General features: G+C 36.0%; 1 protein-coding gene across 3 annotated transcripts in view; it reads left to right on the plus strand.

The window, feature by feature from the left end:
• Window positions 1-27,717, plus strand: part of SLC9A9 (solute carrier family 9 member A9) — a 210,725-nt gene that overhangs the window by 115,228 nt on the left and 67,780 nt on the right. For all 3 annotated transcript variants that reach the window (XM_026855025.1, XM_026855026.1, XM_026855027.1), the window contains 3 exons: window positions 193-306; window positions 1,640-1,751; window positions 6,981-7,134. In XM_026855025.1, the coding sequence (XP_026710826.1) occupies window positions 193-306; window positions 1,640-1,751; window positions 6,981-7,134 (380 nt within the window). The remainder of the gene's footprint in view (window positions 1-192; window positions 307-1,639; window positions 1,752-6,980; window positions 7,135-27,717) is intronic.

Below are 27,717 nucleotides of genomic sequence, written 5' to 3' on the forward strand. Positions count from 1 at the left end.
CATGCATGCAAGATTTTTGAAGCTAAAAGACACCATATATACTGTACAGCAAATTAGACAGTTTTAAAATCCACCCTTGAAATGGCTAGGATTTCTGTTCCTTTCAATTAAACAGTTCCGTATTCCAAGGGAACCTAGTGATAAACAGTTACAGACATGAATCATAATTATGTTCTTTCTCTCTCATTTAAGTTGTTCGAGTTCATGAATTTTTTGGCTGAGAACGTCATCTTCTGCTACATGGGACTTGCACTATTCACGTTTCAAAACCATATCTTCAATCCTCTTTTTATATTTGGTGCATTTGTATCCTTTAAAGAAGTATATGTCTATGTACATATATATTTATATATATATATATATATATATATATATAAAGAATGACTGCTCCATGTGAAAAAAAAAAAGTCAACAAGCAAAACAATTAGTTTCTTAAATACTAAAAATCAATTTTTTGTTGGGTCTAAAAGTAATCAGTCGTCTTTATTATGTATATCTCAATAACTGGCTCAATGCATGTAAGCACGTGGTCTTTTGACAGTTGTTTTGCAGATCTGCTACAAAGCAAATTGTATTAAACGAGCTGGGGAACTTGTACCACTGGTTTACAAGTGGGATGGAAAATTGAGATGTGTATTGGGATCTCTCTGAGGGGACAGGTACAGGCACACAAAATCTTTTTGCCTTTTCAAACCCAGTGCAGATCTGCTAACTGTAGAGCCGCTTCCAGACAGGTATGTTCCATAAGTAGAACTTCCCCAAAGCTACTGGAATTATATTAAGTCCTTAAAAAGCAAACAGATCTGCATTGCTCAAATCTTCCCTTCTTTGTATTTGATACCTGTAGTGTACATGGATGTATTTACACCATGTGCCTAAGATGCTAATGCATGTTCTCCCAAGCCTATAGGAGCTTTAAGCAGCTCTTGGCCCAGCAGAAGACACATACAAGTACTGCATCTATTCTACAGTCCACAGCATGTCTCAGACTAAGAGTGCCATAATTGAGCGCTAAAAGTCACAAGACAAGGGGAGGATGGAACCTGCTAAAAGCAGGTATAAGGTCCTCTGATTGTCTTTTTTCTTTTTAATCTGAAATAGCCTCATTTTCTAATTAATGCAACTTTTGTGATCGTTCCACAGAGGAGTAATAAAGAACTCCTTTAGCAAAATCTCCAAAGGAAAAAAAAAAAAAGAGGAAAAAAAAAAAAAAGCAGAGTGCTGGATATAGACAATATGAATTGTCAGGAAATAAGAAAGTAATCATGTCCGAAAGCACATTTATTCTTTGCAAATTGCTGCTCAAAGAGATAATGCCATCTCTGCAATTGATGTGAGGCATTTTACTGAAGGACTGAAGATGAAGTCACATGTGATACAAATGTGATGAGTAGAAGTGATTGAAGTGGGATATATAATGATGAATATAAAACTAGGATGTCTGGGGAAGACAATCTCTGCCACTGCACAGCTTTATAATGAAATTGGAACCAGAAGGATCTGACATGTAAAATATGAAGGAAGATAATCTCATATTCATTTTAATTACACTTTTAAAAGAAAGTGGGAAACATATTGGGTTTAACTCTGGTTTTGTCAGTAGTTCCTCCACCATTTTCCTCAACATCCTACATTTTAGGTGGCAGTTCTCGTAGCAAGAGCTTGCAACATATACCCGCTTTCTTTCCTTTTGAATCTGGGTCGAAAACAAAAGATTCCCAGGAACTTTCAGCACATGATGATGTTTTCAGGTAAGTGCTGTTTTGGTATTTTTCCTGTACACATTTAATAACTGACAAAGACAGGCATCTATCACTAGAAGAAGCCACATCTATCACAAAGAAGTCATTATCTTAAAAGTCAAGATAGTCTCTTCAAAGCTACTGAAGCAAATGGATGTATTGTCAGACTCACTGTGCTCTGGACCTATTTTAATTAACTTTTTGGATACCTACCACCCAGGAAGTCAGTCTTCCAAACCCTCTGTCCCCCATCTGTCTACACTTGCATAACAATTTGGGAATATCATGTTTTCCTGTGTTGTTTTAGAGGCATCTGTAGTATACCTGACAGTGTGCTTATGCACCAGTAGAGAAATATCCAACTTTGAAGGTGTTAGTACTGATACTCAAATCAGACACAGTCTTTGGCAATTCCTTTAACTTCAGGAACAGTTTTACTTCGAAACATGAGACTAGGAGACTTTAATTCCACAGCCTTTTTCATATGTATTCCAGCCTGATAGTTGAGTACTTTATTTTCCAAATTCAGATTTTATTAATTTTTAACTCTGGTTAACACTGAAGAATTTAAAAAAAAAATAATAATCCAGAAGAGGGAGCCATGTTCTGCTCTGACGTGCATCATCCCCTGAACTGTTAAAATCTCAGCTGGATTCTGTATTTTTGGACTTGCACAAGCTAGAAATACCTTCACTTGAGTTTCTGATGCTATTTCAGAAAAACTCACAAGCTAAGAATATTTGTTCAGTAAAAGACAGAAACACAAATCCTCCAATACCATTTATGAAATAATTTTCTAAAATTAGAAAGTCAGCACTTTTTTTTTTTCTTTTTTCTTCATTTTCCTGCTTTTTACACAAAAAACAATTCCAAATTTTTTTGATTAAAAGTTCTTGATTGACAATCTTGATGTAAACTGATTTGCTTAGCCATGTAACAAGTAAAATACAATGTGCCACATTTCACGCTCCCTCATCAGGAGAACTCCACACCAGGGGGCCTTATTTAGGCCTATATAATTCCATCTCTCTAGACAGCAACACAGTAGCTCATTTCTTTATCCATTCAACCCTTCTGCTAAAAGCTGCAACTGAAAGTGTCAGTTAATACCAGCTAGATTGTAGTGAAAGATGATGACACACCCGTTAGGAACTGGCTTTCAGACCACTTGCTCACCTACAATTGTTAGCTAAGATGCATATGTAGATCACTCCAGTAAAGCTAGCAGGTGGACAGCTAGACAACAGCATGAATAATAGCTTCATATCATTAGTTACCTCGTTTCTGGGCTCCATTTTTGCTTTTATTTTTCATCAGATACAGAATTAAAAATCTTCTAAAATATATCTTATTCTTCAGCTTTTCTGTCCTCATTTTCCCCAGTCAAATTTCATTCTCCGCAGAACCAGGAGCAGAAAGTAGCCTGCAGCCAACAACTGAACGCGAGAACTCACACATTAGCTTTCCAGTTCAACCTGGCAGCTGGGAACTGAAATAGTAGTATTGAAAGCTTCTCAAATGTAAATCTTATAATACTCCTACAAGTAATTTTTAACTGTTTTTATAGAAACACTGTATTTTGTGGAGAAAAATGTCATTACAACACTATAAAAAAGTAAATGGCATCATCTGCAAATACAGCAATAAAGACATTCACTGTCTTTCACACTGCCAGCAGCTTCACGCCCCACAGAACACTTAGGATATGTGGATTTTCTGTGTAATTGTACTTTTTAATATGCAATAAGATTTCTGCTTAGTTACCAATAACATCCTTACTTACTATAAACTAATCATGCTGTATATAGTGATAGAGAAGACAATGCCTGCCAGAAGACACATTTCTGATATGAGTAAACAAGGCATTGAATTTGAGTTTGGAGGAAGATGCTTATTGCCTACACAAGAACAGCAGCAATATTCTGGTATAGCATCAAGTTCTAGTCAACGCAGGGAAAACTGAACTTCACTCACCACAGCATCACACACTCAGATGTAGAAAACAATGAATTTGGGGTTAATTTTGTTTTCCATCTTATCATTACCAAATGCACCAAACATTTACTGCTTTCTTTACTGAGTCTTACTGCCATAATCACCACAAATATCAAAGTCCAAGAAAAACAACTGAGGTCAAGCAAGTCCATTGTTTATTAGCATTTGCATATACCTTACTCTGCAAATAATTCTACTGAAGTCATTAAGTTCTACCTTTTGAGGAGTATTAACACATATTAGAAATGTGGAAGAGTTAGGCTTGGAAGTGGAGTATGTAGCATTGTGATTTATTACATTCTTCATCTGCTTCTGCCACTCCTCTAACAACATGTTACAGAGGGTGGAATCACTTTTACAACGATGTTTAATTGTGATTCCTGATGATATTCCCTTATAAATCAAAACTAGATTAGTCCTTGTTTAATTAAGCCTGAGCTTCCCAAATTAAGTTCAACATCAGCTAAAATGAGCAGGTCAGCATTCTCTGCTCATGTGAAAAAGAAATATTTGAATGCCTTAAATTGTAAGGGAGATATCACTATACACTAGGGGTCTATGACACAGTGCTACAGGGGTGTTTGCTGTTAATGTAAGACATTACAGCAGCAGTGGAGTCTGAAAAGGTGGAACACAAATGCAGAAGAAAACCAAAAAAAGAATGTCTGCGTGCAGGCAGCTGTTCTACAGGCATTTACATCTGCACACTCATACATGGTGGTGGGAAGTGTCAAAGTGAACTTTTCTAGGAAAATAAATATGAAAATAAATCAGCTAAAGAAAAAGGAAAGCAAGGAAGAAAAGAGCAGATGACTGTGATTGAAAGCAAAACACCAGATCTACGTACAGAAAGTCTCCTTTCCTGGCAGATTCTCTCCACACTACCCACAAACACTACTGCCCTCAACGGCTCTTCAGAGGAATGGGTCTGGAGTGATGTGTGTGGAGCGTGAGCAAAGGATGGATAACAGCCCAGTAGGACATACCCCGGGGGTGGTTTCCTTTGGAGGCTCTAACACATTAAAGAATATCTCAGAGATGAAGGTCAGTATGGCTGACACAGCTAGCAGAATGGCTGACACAGCTAGCAGAAAAATCTGGTAGGAAATCTGTGATAGAGCCCAAAGGATCAATGGATCACAGCACAGGAGTGGAGCTGATTTAAGCGCACCCTCTCTGAAAGATGAGGGGAGAGGATCTCTGCTAATGGTTCATCAGAGCGCTTTCCTTCCAACATGCCACTCTCTCCAAGTGTAGCTAAGGTACCAATGTCCACTGCAGCCAATAATTCCACTGTGCTTTGTTGTAATTTTTCCTGAGGTGTTACAGAAAACCTAACCTTCCTTGTCTTCAGTCTATTTCAATACCTTACCATCGTCCGAGGTTGTTAAAATTCCCCTTCTTCATTTGCATTTTTACTTGAAATGTATTTTGATATATAGTGTTCCTTGCTTCTCACTGAGTGTTTGCATTTTAGGTTATATTTGTCTGCTTCCCACTGCTTTAGTTGGAAACAAATTCTTTGATTATTTATTTTACTTTTGTTTTAGTTGAAACTGAATTAGCTTTTACAGGACACGTCGAGCCTTTTATAAATGAAAAATGCAGTGAAGGCACTCACTGTTCCTCTAAACTGAAGAAATATCGAGTCCAGTGCTCAAGAAGTAGAGTCTTAATGACATATTAATGATAATTTTTAAAAATAATCTCTCTTCCTAAAAGACATGTTCTAGATTTAATATTGCATGTACCATTGTGATGCAGTTGTGGAATGCAGCACTGTTTTCCACAAAACATAACCACCAATTATTTAAGCATTTCATCTAGACTAGTCATCTAGATTACCGCTATAACCACCAGAAAAAGACCATTTCCAGTGGTGGCTGACTCCCTCCTCAGATGTTTACAATGAGCTGATATTTTTTTCCTATAAGAAAACAGTAAAACATGTGCATTGTTAGAGATGTATTTTACATAAAAACAAAGGACAAGCCCACTTATTGACTGCAGTGTTATTTTCATAGAAGTGGAGATTTTAAACCTGCTGCCACTGACCATTTTCAGCTATTGTAGCTACAGTCTGGTACTTCCTTGCAGAAATGGCTTTGTGTTGTTCTCTGGAGAAACCATCCATCTTCTATACCAAATAATTAACTTTCTAGCTATATAAACTTAAAGAGCTTTAGAGTTCTACTCAAAAAAAATAGCCAATTTAGCAGCTGATTAAAAGATTCTGCATGTACCTTACAAGAGGTTTAATTATTAGATTTTAATCTCTTGATACTTGCAAAGAACATTTTTGATGTGTGTATTGTGTATGTGTAATGGCTTTACTCTATATGCTTATTTGTGGATTTTTTTTTTAAGAAAACAATAAAGTAAATTTAAATAGATAAATGAAAAGCATTAGAAAATATAGAGTATTATTTGCATTATGCATGCTGAGGGCTGGAGGCACTAGAGGGATTTTTATTCTCTCCTTTTTTAAATGTGTCACTCAGCAAGGACATATTTAGTTAGCTTATTACTACCTATGGAGCTTTTTTTAAAGCTTACTATTAGCTGTTTTCACTACATTTGCAAGTTTTTGTTTATTCTGCCTCTGTAGGTGTATAATTTTACAACTATTATAATATTTCAAGTACACTAAGGGCTAAAAATCTACATTTATTCTGCATCCCTTTTTTAGATACTAAAAATCATTTTTTTAAAAATTCATTCTAAGTCATAATTTTTCTGACTCTTCTTAGCACACAAGGTTTTTAAAGGAATTTTAAATAAATTTTCTACTTTTTCAAGCAAGAAATGGGTAGCCTATTTGGGTACAGATTTTAATGCCAATGACCCTTTTTCTCACTTGTACCTGCTTTCATGCTTAGTCCCACTGAAGGCAGTAAAATAACACAGAGAATAGATTTCTTTTTTAACATGCATAAAGTCCAGATCACTATTTAACTTGCAATTATTCAAGAGAAGAAATTCAGTGGATCTAAACCAAATGTGTGATTATCATGTGAATATGAGAGTAGTTTCGTTGTCCACTCTCACAAAGTTGCTTACATTGTGTTAAACAGCATCCTTTCACTTAACACAATTCAGCATTTTACAAGCATTATCACAGTCTGAAAATTTCCTCTGCCCTTGGAATTAGGTTTGAGCTGAAAAAAGTAAAATTCCATTTCTCCACCACATTAGATTCATCATTCTTGTGGGTTGTTTTTGGTTTGTTTTTTTTTTTTTTAGGTTTACGTGGTGCAATAGCATTTGCATTGGCTATTCGAGACACAGAATCCCAGCCCAAACAAATGATGTTTACAACAGCACTGCTTATTGTGTTTTTCACAGTCTGGGTATTTGGTGGGGGCACAACACCCATGCTCACATGGCTTCAGATCAGGTTAGTACTCTCTTTACAATATTAAACATCAAATTAGAATGCAACCATTACGGATCAAATCACTAAATACCTACAGCTTTCTAAGGCTTACTTATATGCTTTTTAATAGCGGTTTACAAGCACAAAGGAAGTATTTGGCTACCTGGTTGAGGCTCTAGACCACAAGGAACAGGTTCTCCACAAGTTCATTACAGGCTTGGACCTAGGTCAGACCCATCCTTATTTCCTAAGAGTTTGTTTCACTACTGGTCCTTTTAAACACTGGGAATAAGTGCTCATAGTGTCCTCTTCACTATTGAAGAGCAAGCTATAAAGGTAGATCTTGCTCTCATCTAAAAAATGTGCATTTATTACACAAACATGTAATAAGTAATGTATTTCTGACTATAATGTGAACATACTAGAAAATCTACTTGCATTGGTGTATCATTTGGCCATTAATTTCTTACTCACTGGTTTATTTATGCTCCTTCACTATATTCTTTTTCTAATTACTTCATAGTCACTTGTATTCATGTACATCAATGAATGTCAAAATGAGAAAAGGGAGGGAAATAGGAAGCTGGAATAAAGAGTGTTTAATTTAAATGTAGTGTCCTACCAAGCGTGATTTCTGAAACTCCACTTTTAACAGTAAGAATATAATGCTATTTTTGAGTTCTGGTTATTTCTTAATCCATTTAGAACTCACTGTTGTGGTTTGTAAGGTCACCAAAGGAAACCTCAGTATCACGATAGGCTTGTATTTCATAATTCCTTATAATTTATTCTATATATAGCATATACTTTCCTTGTTTACAAAATGATGTCTGATTAACAAGTCTTTGTGTCAGACTGTTGCTATAAAATACCAGCTGAAGATAACTAAATTGGAGCTTTAACAAAGAGTATAGATAAAAGCTTGCAGACAAAATAAGGACTAGTGTACAAATGTACTGTATAAACATAAAAAGCAGGCATCCATATGCAATCTGGGGGCTTTCTATTTCTGTGACAGTTTGATTCTTTTTCATGACATCTTTCTTACATCCCATAATGTCAGTCAAGTTCATTACAGTTTGGATATACTCCACCACTGTCAGCCATCCTTCTGAGATTTGCCACTTATTCACTGTCAGCCAGCAATAGAGTGGCTTTATACGGCAACAGAAATGTGGGTGAGAAGGAATATACTCAATTAGATCTTGTGGACCAAATCAGTTTTGATTACTAAAATAGGAGATTAAGGAATAATTTGGAGAACACAGTAGAGAAAAAGGAGATGGGCATTAGTCATGTGTCTAGTCTAAGGACTTAGGTCACTAGATGCCTGTCCTGGTCTAGCTCTCTAGGTAATTTTTAAATTAACATTGTCAAGTGCTTTCACTAACACAAGCAATTTAATTGGATGCAACAGCATTCCTTCTGCTACATAGCACTATCCAGAGGTGGGAAGGCCCACAAAAGAGGAGCTGACTCAACTATTTATACTGTTCAATGCAAGCATGTGCTTCTTTCTTTACCCACCTGTACAACAGATTCTACCAAAGACACCGAAAGTTGACAATCATTACTGGTCTGAAAAGCTTATCTCTTTGGGGATCTTCTCTGAATCCCAGCAGATCTGCCAGTTTTTGTAACTGGGATATAGATATTTTTTTTTTTTTACTAATAAAGCTATTAGGTTCACAATTCCCACTTACTTTCTTGACTTCAGAACATACAGCTTTGTAAATTATGAATATGTGGTCAAACTGAGATTAAACTTTAAATAGACATCTTTAATTGCAAACATACCTTGAATCTCTGATTTCTCTTTGTAGTGAATATATTTAACTGTCTTTATTACACCTCAATATAGATTTTTTTTCCTTAGCTACCAGCATTTGTCAATTTAGTCTTAAGTAATTTTGCTGAGTAATTGTATTTAGAAGTGGTGGCAATTCATCCCAGTTGATACTTGGATGGATTCTAACAGACTTGGGTTTACTGAGAGAGTTATGGGGCTGCTCCAAATTACACCACCTTGCTTGGTGTGCTGCCCCCAGTATGCTTGCAGTTGTGTCTGAGTGGCAATTCTGAGCTGCATCTATCACAATTTTTTAAATAAAATTAGAAGAGATTGTATTTTTCATGATAGTTTGGAGGGTTCAGCTCACAAAGCCAAGGAAAACTATTATGAGTACAAAACTTATGACTACTTGTGAAGAGACTCACTGGAATGGTTTGGTATGTCATCGGTTACAAAAAAGGGGATGAAGCCAGTGAAATGCTGCAACTATGTGTGTAAGAGGGAGATTGGTCTCACACCAGCCCTTAAGTGTTCAACTAATATGAACTTACATCAGGCACCACCACTGTTGTTCAAATCCAAAGCGCAGTGCTAGATCAGTTAATCTAAAGAACTAGAAATAAAGTTATTCGCATTATCAAAATTAAGTACTCACAAGAAATGAAAAATACATGAATGGCTGCTTTAAGGTCACAGGTTATACTGGATTTCCCTATGTAACCTATGAGTCACTGTACAGGTAAACCTTCTCAGGAGACAGGAACTGTCAAAAATACAGTGATTAAGCAAATAACAGTCCAAAGCTGAGTGTGCTTTTTTTTTTTGTCATTAACCAACTCATTATAAAATTATTATCCAACAGGTAATGTATTTCATTGAACTGGAGGCATTCAGAAGATAGCAGAGAGGAACATGTGATTTCTGAGACTATTTGGATGAATTGAGTCTTATTCACATACATTTTAATTGGTGCCCCCTCTAGCTATGTGGAATAGGCTGCAGTTCCTATGGAATAGTTCAGAAGCTGAAGCTCTTAACTCCTTAAAGTTGATCAAGTCAGTCCTATCCAATAGATAATTGCTTGAGTTTGTATGTTACAGAGCAACCTAGCCACATTTTGGTTTTAACACATAAATTATCATCCATTAAGTTGAAGATATGTAAAAATAACATAAATCAAATAACTAACACTAACATATTTAGCATTTGCTCTACCATAAAGCATTACAGTGTTAATCAAGGTAAAAGACAGTATTCAAGATCTGTACAGCCTTTTTATTGTATATTATTATCTACATAGTATACTAAATTTCAATGATTTATTGTACTTTTTGTAATTTACATTATGAAATTCTCATAATGGTGACCAAGACTCCTCATATATCAACAGAGTATGAGGGAATAGAACAAAAATAATTTTTAAATAATAGTAGTAATAGTCTTCTGGGGAAAAAAAAAAAAACACAATCTTTGTTTCCACAATAACTGGAATTTCCATAATCTTACACCTCTCCTCACAGCAGTAGCATCAGATCTGCTTCTCTTTTTTTTTCCAGTTAAAATTCAAGCTAATGTAAATATAATCTGTCACTCTATTTTTAGAGAAAAGATGAAGATGTGTCCTCAGAGATAACTACCATCTGATTCATTCCAGGATTATGTATGGTTTATACAACACTTGCAAATTGTTACCAAAACATATAGTAAGATATATTATCAAAACTAACCATGAGTTACTGAAAAAGGCTCCATTTCCATCTCCCATTTAATGCAGCAACGTCACTTAACTATCTCACAAAGTTGCAGAGGCCAGCTGTGCTCAAAGCTTTTGTAAAAAAGAAGCTTAAATAGATGCCAGGGGTTCACCCAAGTTTATTAAAGTCCACAATTCCAGGTCCCCTCAGTTAACAAACACATTGCATTGAAACATATGCTCCTACTTAAACTACAGCTTGAATCTAGGAAAAGTTCTTAAAGCCTTGGAAATCTGACCTGCTAGTGGCAAAATTTATGTCTACATGTCTCTATATATTAAAATACAGTTTTAAGAGAAATCCATACTAATCATTCTCGACATTTTACTAGTATGTTTACCCATAAAGAGTAGGATTCAAAATTAGTCTTAAAATTCACGGCAAAATCTGAATGTTTAAAATTTTTTTTCTAAAAGAATGAGACATATATTTTTAGTAATGTCTTATTTATTTTAGCTGCATCCTTTTTTAGCCACCTGAAACTCAACATTTCAGGAAAATTGGAGTGTTCCCTTTCGAAGATGGGGTCCTATTTAAATGTTCCCAGTTGTCTGGCACAGTGACATAACATTTCTGAGCATAGAAGCATATGCACAGTCTTGTTACAGTGTTATCAGTTGTCATTCTGAGAGCAGAGTTGGTTGCACCACGTTCCTAAATAAAACATTGTCTTTTTGGATTATCTGAGAGTTATAGCTAGGAAAAAATTGCCTTTACTCCCCATGTGAAAGGACTACAATATACTGCTCCTTGCAGACAATGAATAAACCTGCATCAGTGTATGAGAACAATATCATGATACATCAATGGCAAAACAAAGATAGCCATTTAAGCATGAGTTCACAGTCAAATTGAAGTATTCAATAAATGTGCCTTCAGAGATGTTGAGTATTACCTCCTAATACTTTTGGATATATATCTCCCTTCATTCCCCATACTCTGATTAAAAATAGAGAGCTACATTTTACAGTAAATCTGCAATGAGAGGTTTGGGGATAAAGGATTCTCCTGACAGGCAGAGCAAAAATACAAAGCTGTTAATAAAACATGTCCTATAAAAGCATTGTGCTAGGCATTAGGTCCTGTTTGTTTACCATCACCTCCTGTGTAAATGTTTGTCAAGGGATTTCCAGATTCTGTGCATCTCTTTGCAGCAGTTCTTCAATGAGTAAGGAGATTTTTATTCCATGTTCTAAATAAATACTAAGCTGCATTGAATAATAACTTTTAATATTGTGCCTTTCTAGCCATTGCCTTCGGAACATATTTTAGAAACTGGCTATGTCTATGTGCCAGGCTGCCTTTAAAAACATGCGATCGCTAGTTCACCTAAAACTTAAGTTCCAAACCTCCAACCTTCTCTAAATACTAATGCCAGAGGCCTAGCAACATTTTTGGGGGATTACCAAGGCTGTCTGAACTCATGTTCTCAACAGGAGTGTCTCCTCATCGCACACTTTATGAAAAAGCACCCATCCAGGAAATTAATTAAATCATCTGTTGCCTTCCTCAGCTTATAATTGACCTAAACTTTTGGATTCACTTCCAGAGGTTTCCCAGAGCTCTGCTTATTCTTCACTGTTCAGATTCCAGTTTTGTAACTCCAGACAACTGTTTCTCTTTGCCCATCTAGGCAAAACTAAACCTAAAAATGTCAAGGTTATACATTTCCAAAGCTTTCTTTGTATCAGTGGAGCCAGAAGGTCTCTGATGGTGAACAGCAGCTAGTCATTCATTCACAGCACACTGGCATAAACACAGCATACCTTAATATAGTCAATGATCTCTGAGAACACAAAACATAGAAATGCATCAAGTGTAAAAAATATAACTGATATATAACTACATATATAAAATATAACTGATATAACTACTTATGCATGTAACAAGAAGAAGAGGAGAGGATTCACATCCTATAAATTAAGAGTCCTCAGATCTGTTTGAAATGAGTACATAAGCAAAAGGGATATCATTGCTGTGGAGATGCTTTTCTATTTTGTATGGGAAATGATGCTGATTGGCTAGAAAGAGAGCACAGGTAAACTGGGAGCAATATTGTTATCAGCATGGAAAAAAAAAAAAAAAACAAAATCAGCATTTTGCAAGGGTCAAGTATGCAGTAACGCCCTATCCAGATCTACTGCAATGAAGGAAAATAAAAATCATTTACAGGCTACACGCAGATATGTCACTATCACTGATATAAGCCACCAAAGTGAAGAGAGTTATCTCAAGGGTCCTTCTATTTATTCTTCGTAGGCTGAATCATTCAAGCAACCCAAATATATACTCCTTATACAGGGTTACCTGTATCTATTTTGACAGTAAACCTGCATTGAATAATACTCACAGAACATAAGAATTCAGACTAAAAGTTTCAGAAAGACCTATTGAAGGACTTCTTGTGAGCTCATATAACATATCACCATTTTGCAGTTCCAACATAAAACAAACAGAACACATTCTTTTGTAGGGGTTTCCTTGTGGTATGGCTACAATACTGTTTTCTAAATGAAAATGGAAAAAAACATGATAGGGCTGTATCCAAAACATTTTGAGAAACTGGCTTAGCTGTCAATGCTTTTGAAATAAAGCCAAGTATTTGACTATATCACATCTGAAACAAAAAATTATAACATTATTCAGTGTTACAGTGTAAAAGTTGGAAGATTAAAACACCGCTAACTCCTAAACTCCCACCTACTTCCACATTGCAAATCCATTGAATACAATGGGAAATGAGCATTCAGCAGACATGAGCACCCAAAAGCCATGAGCTAGCAGAGTTCAGTATCATTGAGAATGTTAGTATATCTCTTCACAATAACAGTGTTTCATAGATAAACTATTATTTCAATAAGTCAAGATTTTGGTTCCTTTAGTATCTGACACTTTAAACCATTGCTCCAATATCAAAGACTAAGGCAGTGTATGTTTATCAGAATATTGTATTAGGGATGCAGGTGGGCAGCGTGGCTAAATACTGTGGCTTGACTGCGTGTTACCATTTCTGTCTACCAAAATGAAATTATGTGCTTATCCCAGCCCTTTATCAACTTGTTATAGACAGCTGAAAAAAACTCTATCACATAGCAACTAGATTAACAACCTGACCTTAGCCAGTATTATAACACTACTGTTTCAGTAACATAAGTAATGGTTACATTATTCCCAAACTCTCTAGTAGTATTCCCTGTGTTCAGCTGTGTTCAAAGACATGCTGCAAAAAGACCGTTTACAATGCCACAGTGGTACTGCTCATCACTGCCAAGTAGGAAGCTTTGATCAGGTTTGGTCTGTACTTTACACTCCCAACGTTGTTCTTTCTGCTTTCCAGAAGAGGTCCTTCAAATTAAAGAATAAAAAAACAAACAAAAAACCCAATATTGTAGGCTTGGAAAAAGTTCTGCTTTTTCTAGAAAGGCAACAGTTGTGGTAAGAAATCTCAAGGGCTGAAATGATGGTAAAAATATGACTGAGCCTCAGGGCTCCAGAACAGGAGGTGCTGAGCACGAAGCTTCCTTTTCCACATCCTGAGAACAAAGAAGGATGCACTTACAGTCAAAGGATATTGTTTTAGACAAGGCGGATGGTGCTGCTTACATTACTATATTTTTCCAGTTATACAGAAAAATGGGTATTTTCCTCCTTGTTTTGTTTTGTTGTTTGGTTTTTTATTCATAATGACATACAGGTCTTATTAAAAGTCTACCTATTTCTAAATTCTGCCAGATGTAGGTCCTGATTTGCCATCATATAGCTGTAGCATCTGGACAGCTTTATACACTCTTCTTTGTTAAATCAATCATAAGAGAAAAACTGTCATCTTCAAGACCACATGTGTAGAAATCTGAATGAGTGGGATTTATGGGACAAATGGTGATATAACTGAACTCATATGTTACCATGCTTAATTCCACAGTGTTTGCTAAGCAGAAGTCTTTGGACACAAATTGGCTTAAAAGTGATCTAAACAAGACATAAGCTACATTAAAACTCATGATTTTCATATTGGCCTCTATTTGCAGCATCTGGTGTGCTGTGGGCATAAGCTTAAAATTGTGTATTACTCAACACTGTACTCAGCAAGCAAGACATCACCAGAAACTGTTCATCTTTAACTTGACAGGAAATTGCTCTCATGTAAGGCTTCTTTCACCACTATCCAGGTTAGAGTTCTGCACCTTTACCTGATAATGAGGAAGAAGCCTTTCAGATACTGAGGACAAACACAACCTGCAGTAGTCTGCTGGTGGGTAATGTACAGGCAGGACCTGTCTGGTATTTGGAGCTTTAAGAAGATTGCCAAACACAGCAAACTCACACAGAGATCACATTGGTCTCAGCCTTCCACTGACCTGAAAGCAGTTGCATATGCCTGACAACCTCTTGCCCCCAAGCTTTATGAGCAAACTGTACTAGACCCTTTTTGTTGCTTCCCAGAAGGTGACTGAGCCCCCTCAGCTCCTAAGACACTATCTCTTACTGTAAATATAAGTAGTGAGAATCTTGACACTCTTCTGTGTTAAAATTTTCAGTAAATTTCCTGTAAATTCCCCAACAGTAAAACAAAGAATTAACATTCTTAAACACACGTTCTGTGCTGAATTGCAAAGTCCCATAGTCAAAAGTGGCATAGAAACTTTAAGTACATTGAAATTCAATGTAGGTGAAGCTCCTAAGTCACTCTCAAAAGTTTGATTTAGACACTTTGATGTAATGCTAAGTGGAGCAATGCCTTCTCTAATCTTACTGGGGTGAGACATGACTATGGCACTGGAAAGAATGGTGTCTTGACAGCTGATCTAGGCAAAGAGGCTGCAGTCAGATGAGGCAAGGAGGAGCAATCCTGTTGCCTAGTTAAGAGCCACACTGGAATATTGTACTTCATTGCTGAAATCTCCTCTGCTAAGAGAGATAGCACAGCTCCTTCAGTCATTTGTTATGAACTAGATTCATGTAGGAGTTTGATCTCTACTGCCTCTCATTTATTCCTAAATTAAGTGGAAGGTTTACTCTGAGTAGATGCAATTCAGCTTTCCTTTTTCACCCTCACATAGGTACACAAGGATTATTCCTCCTGAAACATAGCTAGTCCTTGAGATGCTCGAGTGCAACAGCCAGGAGCATATATTCATATCTTCAGATGATCCAAAGTTCAGTAGTTGCAAATTACTATGAACCTTCTTAATTGTTTCACTTGTACCCCTTTGAAGACATTTTCCTTTCACTATTTGTCACAAGGAAGGAAAGTCAGTTTAGAAAAGGAGGTTTGATTTAATATTTTCTCCTGGCCTTGCACATTCTCTCTTCTATAACCATATTCCTTTGGGTCATATTTCCTCTAGAGTCCTGGAAAGCAATTTGGTGAAAGTGAAGGATCTGTTGATTCACTATTGAAAATAGAATGTCATTCTAAGTATCTTCAACTGTAATTTGTGAGTGACCACAACACAGAGGTGAACAGTTCAATTAAAGGCAGTATGTTTTCAAGTACTGTTATTTTTCTGTGCACTTTGTACTGTTCATTATTTTGATTTGTTTTTAGAATACTCATAATCACTCTAACTGGTATTCCCTCTCAGTAACAGAAATAGCTCCAATAAACAAAGATCGTTGTTTCCAGGGTCATATTCCTCTTTAACCATAGTACAGTATTTTAAATCATACTGCAATAAACACTCTTGTTGAGAACCCAGTTTCAGTCAAGCCTCTTCAGCCCACTAAGTTGCTTTTAACCCAGATACACTTTCAACAGAGATCATACAGTCTTTGCCTAGAAAGTGTTTTAAATCCTACAAAACCCCTCTGAAATCCAAAAACACCTACAATTTAACGTAACAAGTCTAACCATTAATGCTGCAGTTATTTTAAAATTACTACTGTCCTCAGTTGGCCAACTGTCTGCACCTGTGAACGTCTAAGGGACAGCATTTTACCCAGATCTTTTATAGTGATGATAGTTTGAATGTTCCTGTGATGACAAAACTAAATACATATATAAGAGAAAACATGTTGCTGACTCTTTAGGCTGTCCTCAGCGTTAGGATATTACTGATTTATGTGCAGACTCTCAGGTCACAAAATCTACATAGTTATTTGAAAAGCAAGTTTCACAATTGCAAAGAACACCTTCATAATTATTCAAATTAACAAGGAAGCTTTTGGGTGAGTCCATGGACAGACTGAAACAATGGCTCAGAGAAGACACAGAGTTTTGCTGATGAGCCCCATCCTTGCTCCCATGCAGGGCTCTGGGTATGACAAAAAAATAATAGTTTAGGGTTGACTTAGGGAACTTCATGGCTGTCAGTCACTCTGTCCACCAGTAGGTGGGTTACAAATGATCCAGGAAGACAGAGGAAGAGACAGAGTTTTAGCTTCATCGATCAGACATTTAGCCACTATAAATAACTATCAGCACTTTTGAGTTTGGTCAAGCATATTAGAGTTCACTGTAATTAAGCGTTTGAGTAATTTGCACAGTAATCTATTGATTACTTGTGACATCAGTCCCAGAGAGCATAAGGTCACATTCTGGTTTAGCACTTCATTCCCTTTGATCTCCCATAGTAGCACAGACTCAAATATTGGTTTAGAACCTAGTTAAAGATTTTTTTAATATAAAAATATTTCTTGATGCAATACTTTCCCTTTGCCTGGTGGTCCTTGCCACCAGCTCTGGATTTGTGGGTATGTATACCCATAATGTATGTAGTATCTACAAGAAAGACGATATGGTCTGGTGTTCCTGACTGAAGACTCATTAGGGAAACACATTCTGCTTCAAACCCCGAGATGTTCAGCATCACACATGAAATTATCTGTGAGCAAAGAAAATGCTTCTTGGGACACACCTATGCTGAAAGGGTTAATATAATAGCTGCTTTCCTAATAGTAGTTAGAGCACGATTTGCCTGCTAAATACTATAAATCAAGAAGCAGTATGAAATTGGACATTAAATGTATTGGATGTTATTATAAAAAGAGCAATTGGATAATTTCCTTTCATTTCTATCTGAAAATGAGAAATCATCCAGGTAATGAATCTCAGTGATCTCCTGAAATGCCTATCATTTATTTGCAAGGTACTTTTCTGCTAAGATAAGGTGTGCATTTGATCTCCCAGAGTTATTCACCATGGCATTCTGCCTGAATGATACTAAAAAAGGTTTATAAACATTTGTGCTTCATAACAAAATAAAAAAACAAAATACAGAGGACTTGGGCTTTCTGACTCGAACTGTGAAAGGCAGTCCTCTGGGCAGCTCTTGAAAAGGAGATTTTGGATTGCAGTTGTGACTTATGTATGACAAGTACCTGACTCCTGTTATCAACTCTGTTGGTCTTGTATGGCCAAAGAGGTCTCATTTTGGGCACAGTGTCCTAACATGGCAGACAGTTAAATCGCACCTTACATACCTTGTATTTCTAGCTCCACACAGTTATTAAAAACAGAAAAGGAAAGAAGAAACGAAAGATATGCTTTTATTGCTAGAATATTTGGTACAGGAGAGAGAAAAATTTACACAGCAATAAGATAGATTCATGCCTTTCAGTCTACTAGGAGTAAATGATAGGATGAATTTTCCACATGCAAAAAATCCAGAACAGTTTATAGATCTTCCCAGAAAATTATAAACAAACCTATAGCTTGGAATAGAATCCATCCAGCAGGATACGTGTCAATTAAAATATTTCTCTATTATCTTTTAAAATACTGTTGCTTTGATATGTCTGAGTATGCAAAAGTTTTCTTCCATTTCATGCAATCATTTTTTTCTTCCATTAAAATGTATCTCTGTCATACAAAAGGTAGCTGCTATGCAGCAGTCAACGCGATGAGGTTGTTCAAACTACAGATAAGGAATCAAACAAAGCTATCTGGAAATACTGCTAGGGAACATCTTAATTACCTGGGACTTCAGAACAAAACTGATGATTTATTACTATGCCAAATTAATTTGGACCTCTATCTCTAGTCTGCCAAAATTAATTTGGTGCAAGCATAAACCCAGTTGACTACAAGCATATGTCAAAACTGTGTTTGATGATAAATAGAAGGTAGGGAAAAATTTGAGCCTTTAAAAGTTTGAGATAAATATGTGGTATGAAATCCTGGATCTAGGAAAAATAATGATCATACTTACTTAGATGAATCTTATATCCCTGCTTTGTAGGTATTGATCAAGATACCTCTTAACACTCTCAGATCAGATACTGTTAATTTTTTGCAAAATAATTTCTCTGGAAACCCACTGAACTTTCATATTTTAAGAACTGTGTAATACTGTCACAGCTGGCTCAGAAAAGAAGTTTATAAAATTAATATATTCTTCACATTTGTTAGCTTGCTTAATTTCCAAAGTGCATATCTTCATTCTTCTCCCATTTTGCCTAACAAAGAATACTGGAATTTCTTCAGCGAGAAAAGATTAGATGAATGTTTCATTTTGAAGGAATGAAAGTTTTCACTTCATTTTAACTGAAAATATCATTTCAGTCTGAAAAAAACAAAATTTCTCAGTCTCAGATTTTTTTTTAAGTTTTCCTACAGTTTTCCTTTCCGCTATCAACTATTTCACACAGTACAAAACCACTTAATTTACTTTTTAAACTATACATGAAGTGTAGAAAAGAAAACCCATATCTTTCATCCTCCAAGAAGATAAAAGGTGCTAACTGGGAAGAGAATTAGGCCTTAATGGTCTTACACAGTATATGGGCTGTGATAGAAATACTCTTGCAAATTGAAACAAATAAAAGCATACAGTAGTATAACTGGGTGTATCTGGGCTTTGCAGAGGAACTTAGTGACAGAGGAGAACTGTGTGACTTCAACTTTCATCTCTCATAAAATGTTTCTCCAGATATTCTGAGCTTTCTGTTCATTTTTAAAATGTAAAGCGAAAGAAAAGCTCTGGCACCCTTGATAACAAACCTATCGAATTGTTTCAGAATTAGTTGAACGTGAAAGGTTAATTAAAGCAGATATTAAATAACCCAGGCTCTGTGTAGCAATATGGGATTTTAGCACTTAGTAAACAGCTAATTACACTATCATACAGGCTTTTTATAGTGAATTATCAGTGCAGAAACAGCCCAACAGTGATTTGCTAGTCAGTACATCTATGAGATTTAAATGAATTACCTCTTATCTCAGCAAGAAGTAATTGATTTTGATGTACTTAAAAATATATTATCAGTTTCTGCATTATTTCATTTCTTCAAAGAGATACACTGTTTCATTACATAATGACAAATAATATATAAAGGAATATTGAAATTTTACATGAAATTCTGGTTTTAGAAATCCAAGATATTTTCTATGTAAATAAATAGATAGAACAGCTGTTTATATAAGAGTCTATATATATTGGTTTTGAAAAATACCCTAAAAACAGCAATCCTAAAGATCCATGCTTTGCTGAACTAAGCTGAACTAATCCTAAAAGTAGACAAGTTGCACACTGTGTCCTTGAAAATTCCCAGTTGCCTTTGCCGTTCACTTATCCACATGCATTAAGCCTGGTCAGGAATCACAGTGTAGGTTCAGAAAATCTGCCCAAATCTCCTGTGTCTTGATCAGTCCCTGAGCTTTTCTAATCTCCACCCAAACGGATTCCTACGAACACTGCAGCCGCCTCTGTTTTCATTTTAGACACAGCAAGAGACACCCTGCTCTCCCTCTTGCCCTCTGCGTCAACTTAGTGGCATGGACTTGATGGTTTGCTTCCTCTGCTTCATTTAATTCATGTGTTTCTTCAACCCTTCTAGAGGAACTCTAGCCTAAACCTCACCAGTACTGCACCTGCATGCATATGTATCCATGAGATAAGGAAAGCAGAAAAGTCAGGAAATAATTAACTGAAACAGAAAATGAGATAAAATTATTCTGTAGACTATCGGTTAATGTGTTCACTAGAGAGGTTTCAACTCCTGTCCAAATAAGTTTGTTTCATGTAAAATGAGTCATCAACTAAAATACAGTAATCTTATGTGTCATAAAGATCAGAATCCAGTTCTTTCAGTATCCTATTCCGTAGTCTACAGAAGAATGATTGCTCACATGCTTTCTGACCTAGTAACCCTTACATAGACATATATTTGAATTTGGTAAGATCGACATTTTTAAAAAGACAAAAGATCATTATTTTTCCAAAATTAGTGGAACTACGTTATCCCACGTTAATCTGACTGTCCTTTATTGATCTGAAGATCTCAGGCTCTGTGTGACTAGCTCCCATTTTAAATGGGCACCATTTGGCCTCCTCAGGACTTATGTTCCTTTTGAAACTGATGCTTGGGCATGGTTTTATGTTTCACTGATTCTGAAAGTATTAAGAAAACTTCTCAGTCCCTAAAATGTGTTGCCAAATCTGGTTCAATTGCTATGTCTTAGTCTACCGACCAGAAAAGTGGCATTATTTCATTCTTTCCCCTCTTCAGAAATACTATTTTAGTGTTTTCAGATTGTTAAGTAAAAAATTCATCCATTTGCCCAACTTAATTGCAAAAGACAGTCTGCAGCCTGCATCTTGTATTTACTGACACCCAGTGCAATCCTGGGAAAAGACACAGTGTATTGGAGTCTGTCAGAGCATTTCTTTGTATTGTCCTTTGAAATCTAGCTCATAATGGTTGTGTGCCATTTTGCTATCACTTACATTAAAAATCTGAATTATAAACAAGTGACAAGTTCTCCAATTTAGATTAAGCAAATGTCACAGCTTTCAATCCAATTTATTACATATACCTCAACTTGCACTACGCTTACGTAAGAGAGAAAGAAGATGCATGTCCCAGAAAGGAGCAGTAATACATTTAAAATGTAAAATGAATCTTTTCTGAGTTTCAGTGTCTCTTGCATTCCCAGTTTTGTCTTTTAGATAGCAATCTCCCTGAGGTATTTTCTACCACACTGAGTTGTACCAAACTAAACAGACTGTGAGCCATCATCCTAACCAAAAACTACATAAAATCCTTTCTTAAAAGCCTAAGTTATTGATTATTTTGTCAATAAGTTTTCTTTCTTGGCAAGAGGAAAAGTTATATTTTGCAGGGCTTCTAAAGAATTAAAACAGCTTTTGTGGTTTACAACTCAACTCATATATATAATCTCTTCGGATCCTACTGTTATACCTCAAACACAAGGCAAATCCTTTAGATTTAAGAAGTACTGTCTCACAGTATTTACTAATTCATTAGGGTGCAGGGCATGTGGAGTTTTAAGCATTAGACTTACCTTTCATCTGTCAAGTTTTCTTGCTCTGTTCGGTGAGGTAGGAACCTGAAGCCAATGTCAAAGTATCATATATTTATGAATACACCGACAGAACTATCACATATGCCTGAAGTTACTAGCCACAGAGAATTACTTAGAGCCGCAGGGAAGATGAGTGGCAATGGATAAATGGGGACAGATCCTCAGCTGGTGCAGACTGTCATAATAACATTCATTTCTTTTCCCAGCCTGTAGGCAGAAGTATAATATGCTTTGGGGATCCCCGATTGAGGCAATTTCTCACTCTACTCTTCATTATCTCTTACAAGGTATTGCTTTCATTGTCATCACTACTTGAATTCAGATGCTGGCTCATAGTTGCTACATACAGTAGTTTATTCTTATTTTTACAAGAAGGCAAAACCACAATGGAATAGAGTCCCTTTCTTAATCATAATGCAGCAAACACCTTCCAACACAGAGAAAAGCAATAAAACTATGAATCTTTATAGCACACTCCTATCTCATCCTCCCAGAACTCCTTTTCCACTGCACTCATTTTGATGGCAGCCAACTTCAACTGAGTGTTTCAGGCTTTATGCTCAAGCTGTATATGGTTATAAGGAGAAGAAAATAAGTAAAAATAAAACCTAGAAGCTTTGAAGATGTCTCAAAAGGTCCTTGTAAAAAGATAAAGGCTTCAATTAAAGTGTTTTATCAACCTTAACTACAGTGTCACAGTTAATATGTGCTATTCAACAAGGAGGTGACTAACCCTCCCTCCTTCATGTTCATAAAATGCTTGCAAGGACTGGTGCAGGCAGCATAAGAATCTCAGAACAGCACATGTTTAGGAGAGAGCCCCCAGCAAACCAGACAAGGATACTAATTCAGTTCATTCCGTTTAAAAAAAAAATAAAATAAAATAAAATGTAATTTTTGATTTGAAATGGATGGGATTAGCAGAATCAAGAGATTTGTAGCCACAGTTGAGTTGCTGACACCAAAGAAAAAGCTAGCACTGACATTTGAAACTTTTGCTTTCCCAGAATAAGTATTTGCAAATACAAAATAAGTGCCTGAAGTTTCGTAAATTCTTCTGAATACAACATGATGTGATGCAAAGGTATGTAAATTGAGATTCACTTATATGTTAGGGCACCTGACCTGGGCTTCTAGATCATTTACATTGCACTTAAGCTCTTATTCTCTCCAAATGAATTAATTTATTACCAGTCATGTATATTTAAAAATGTGAGACTACTAAATTCAAGAGTAAAAAAAACAAGACTCAAATGTATTCAGTATACTTTCTGAACTCTAGAAAAGGACTTTGCATACTGTGAAATCAAGACTTCCTACAGTTCTAGATAAATACACCAACGGTATTCATCTAGAATACAATTAAGAACTGTATTTATCCAGAATAAGTTCTACATAAATACAGCAACTGTACAGTAAAAGTGTTTATATTGCTGCTGTTGTACAAGTAAAACTCTCCTGCAAACAAAAAAAAAAAGAAAAAAAACAAACTGAATAACATTCTATCAAAGTTTTGTACTGCTTGATGATCCCTGTGTGACTAGCAGAACTTACACTATCATGGATGACATCTGGTCCAAATTTGCCAACTGCACTAGAAAATATTTTTTCTCCTCTGGAACCTCTGTAGTACAAAGAGTTGGAGAGTCTGAACATGCACACATGCACATTTACATCAATAATAGTTCATTGTCTAGCATTGTAAACAGTGTGACTACAGATCAGTATCTATTTTGGAGACAATAAGTTTTTATATGAACAGCCTAAATATTATTTGAAACAGCAGGCGAGATCTAAATGTATTGCCTGAAACTGGTAAAGATGGCCAAGTTTCTGAAGGAGGGATTATACTGCAAAGGCAAATTTAAAATCAACTGAAAACTACACTGTCTAAACTAAACAGTGTAATTATCAGACCAAGATTATAGTGGAATAAAACAATTCATGAATTCGAAACAACATGGGATGAGATAAACACTAGATGATGAAGGGGAGCATACTTTTCCAGCACTTCCATATAGCCACTCTCTGTCAAAAAGACTATTATGCCTTAATTGATATTTACTATATCAGAAGCATATAATCTAGGGGGGGGGGGGAATGGTAGAGTAACAAAATTAAATAAAATTACTATCTTTTTGAGTCTCTTCTTTTCTTTGTTGTTGAGAAACAGTCTGGTAAAAGAAATGAAAAGTTAAATTTTCCATTAAGCAGTGTTTTAGAACATTGTCTTCACAAATGACACTATTGTTTATCCTGTTGTATTTAGAGTGGCTTTAAAGAGTGTTTTGACACATGTGCAGAGGTGTTTCTCTGCCATTAAAACTGAAAGGTTAATAATTGTTGACACTGCACACATCAGACAATGAAAATTTAGGCAAAACTCATCCATTTTAGTACATAACAGTTTACTCAATCTCAGACTTTTCCCTAGGTTCTTCCATTATAAATCTTGATTTATAATTTCAAATGTAAAAAGAAGGTGAAATGTCTAGAATTGGCAGAATTTAATGAGGATGCACCTGATCTGAAAAGAGGTAACAAATTAAAATAAAAGCTTTTTTAATTTCATAGCAGGTTTTTTTTCTGCATTTACATGACTAAGTTACAGCTGAGAACTGTCCTACAAATACTACTTCTAGATGAGGAAACATGAAAAAAATCTTATCAATGCTTACTCAGATTACCAGCTGCAGTGTATCTGCTTATGGATGTAGTGACCTAAGGGTCATTATACTGCATGGTTAAGACCATTTCAAGAATTAGAAATACCATTTTGATTTACCCTTTGATAAAACAACTGTACAGCATACCTTTGAAGGTATATTCTCCAATATACCATATATATGATTGATACAGCCTGGAGTCAATCAATTCATACAAGCCCTTACTATCATTTCCTGCTGTTCTGAGCATTTCAGATAGAACTTAAGTGAACATATTTCAAACCACAAATTAAATAGGAACTTAAGAAACACCGCTGATTTACAAACTGCTTGTGAAAAGAGCAATCTAAATGGAAAGATCAGTGACAGCTTTTGTGCCAAGAACCTTGTCACCAGTTCTCAGCCAGCAAAGCCAGTAACATTTACTCAGTGTGTTTTGGCTGCAGCATCCTGCTTCTTTCTCACAGCATACATTTAGCTTGACCAGCATTACTCTTCACTTACAATGGCTATGCAAAGAATTGCTCCCAGTAACAGCTTTATATGATAAATTTGAAATGTCAGTGCAAAAGATGAAGTGCATGATGCGTTTTTCCCCATGCTGTGAGCTCAGGGAACTTAGAATTGGTCATCTCATTATTCAGACTAATGCCTCAGGAGTATTTAATGTTTTACTTTAGGTTAATCACATTAGCAATAATGTAATGCATCTACAATGGCCTGGGCTTCTTTCCAAAGCTGTGGTGTTTATGTTCAAGGAAAATAAAGGAAAAGACACCTAAAGTGATTCACAGTACAAACATTTTACTGCTCTAAAAATCATTGACATAATTCACTGGAGGGAACTGTTATTTCTGAGCCAAGAATTAACTAGCCTCATCTGCAGGAAATTGTCAAAATACATCTGAGCACAGTTTCTTTTCCTCATACAGATCTTTTGTAAAATCAGTTCTCATTTTTTCTGGCTGGGAAAGCTCATTAGTAGTCTAATTAAAATGCCAGCAAAATGGCCAAAATCCTGACTTTTTTTGGTTTTTGAAAGCTGTATTCATCTGTATATAGTTCATAAAAGTAGCAATTAGGACATTTTCTATGTGCAAAAATAATACTTCTCATAATGCAGTGGTGTTTGTCTTTCTGCATTAACTGAAAATGCATTTTTAATAATATTCCAGGGGATTTTTTTATTAATACAGTTTCAAAATTGTGTACAGAGCATTTGATCTGTAGACTTCCCACAGCACGGAAAGAGGCATGGTAATAATAATTAATTTCTTAAAGCATATGGAGACTGTTCAATATTGGTGTTTGTATACTGCCTCTTACTGAAAGAATGATACAGAGATGCATTTGTGTGTCTATATCTCTCTATTATACAACATCTTAAATTAAAACAAAAAAGCACCTGCCATCACCAGTAGATCCTTGTCTCTATATGATCACTTGTCTTTAATGCACGTAGGCGGATATCAGTCCCAATAGGTGCTTTTCAGAACACAAGATCATTTTGCTTAAAGTGAGGGAGATCAAGACATGCCTTTCCCTCAAAAAAAAATTCAGTTAAAGAGTGTGGATGGAAGGCATCAGAGTCACCTCACGACAGCCATGCTGCTCTGTGCTATGATCCAATAATATTTCAAAATCTCGACTTTGTTGGGATTTACTGGGTTGGCACTCAGAAGAAGTAGACTCATTACTACCAGAACAAGTACCAAAACTACCAAAAGTATCACCACGTCCCATCTTTTTTCCTAAGTCAATGCTGCATCAATGCTATAATATGATATCAAGGGATCCTCTTATTCTAGGAGTCCCATCTCTCATCCAAGACCTAAAACTCAGGTGAAAACTAAATAGCAAAATGCAATCTCACTGAGAAAGTGAAAATTGCACTATATATCCCAGTTAATCATGCCCATTTCTCATGTTGAACCTTCTCTCACAGTTTTAGAAAATTATTCAGGTTACATTATTTTTCATCTGTTACTATTTTTCAGTTTCTTCGATTCCAATGTAGTATTCCTGAGTGATGTGACCTTGTAATCACATTTTTTCTCCAGAGGTATCTGCACCAAAATTGAGTCTGAACAGATTTTCTCCAGTTTAGGACAAACCCAATGTACCATCTTAATACTGAAGACTCTACTGTTAAGTTTAATTTTAAAAGGCTTCTAGTAGCAATGGAGTTATCCCAAATTTTAGATTTGCTGGAGGTTTGGGTTTTTCTGTAGCTGAGATTAAAAATAAAAGTGTAGGAGGATTAAAATCCTTTCAAGCTTTCCCATCCTTTGCCCATAAATCTATATCTGGTTGCCTACAAGTAAGCACATACCTGTTCAATAAGAGTGTAACTGAGAAGGGCTGACTATAATGACTGAAGCCATGTAAGCTTATGACTGTCCTGGACTTTCTGCTCTTCTTGCTCTTTTAAACAAGAGATAATTTATAGACAGAATTTAAATTCTTGAAAAGCAAGCAGTAACATGCTTACTTTGCTCTGTAGGTCTCAGTTTTTACAGAAATGATCTTCATGAAACTATTTCTTTCACTGAGAAAATAGCAAATGACAGTAATACCAGGAGTGCCATTCACCAGTTTGTTAATTAAATCTACCTTGGATGAGTGATGCCAGTACTATGATAAGTGTAAAATTAAAACGACCACCACATCACCATATAGCTCAGGAATGCTGCGAGATGGCAAAAAATATTAAGGAAAGGCTCTTTGGAAGCAGTTGGTGCTGGTCTAACGTTGCTCCTTTTGAAGTCAATGGCACCAGTGACACTGGCTTGGAAAGGAGCAGTTAGGCCCATGCTGGGCACCTTGTGGAAACCTCCTTCACACTGCAATTCAGAGCCTGTATGAAAAACACGGGGTGCACTTCAGAAAAAGGAAGGATGAAGAAAAAGCTCTTTTGAGGCAGGGGGAAGGGAATGGCTGACACAAAGCACACGACATACAGTCCAGTCCTTACTAAGGAATGGGGAACTGCACAAAGCTTTGCCAAACTGCCAAAGGGATCTGAACACTGCTGGGTTCCTAAATAAACAAGTGAATTCGAAATATATGTTTTCCAGATAAGACTATTAAAAAAAAAGAGGGAAAAATGGTGGCATTTCCCACATA

Source organism: Athene cunicularia (assembly GCF_003259725.1).
Source record: "Athene cunicularia isolate RWA chromosome 9 unlocalized genomic scaffold, athCun1 chr9_part1, whole genome shotgun sequence".
NCBI lineage: Eukaryota > Metazoa > Chordata > Aves > Strigiformes > Strigidae > Athene > Athene cunicularia.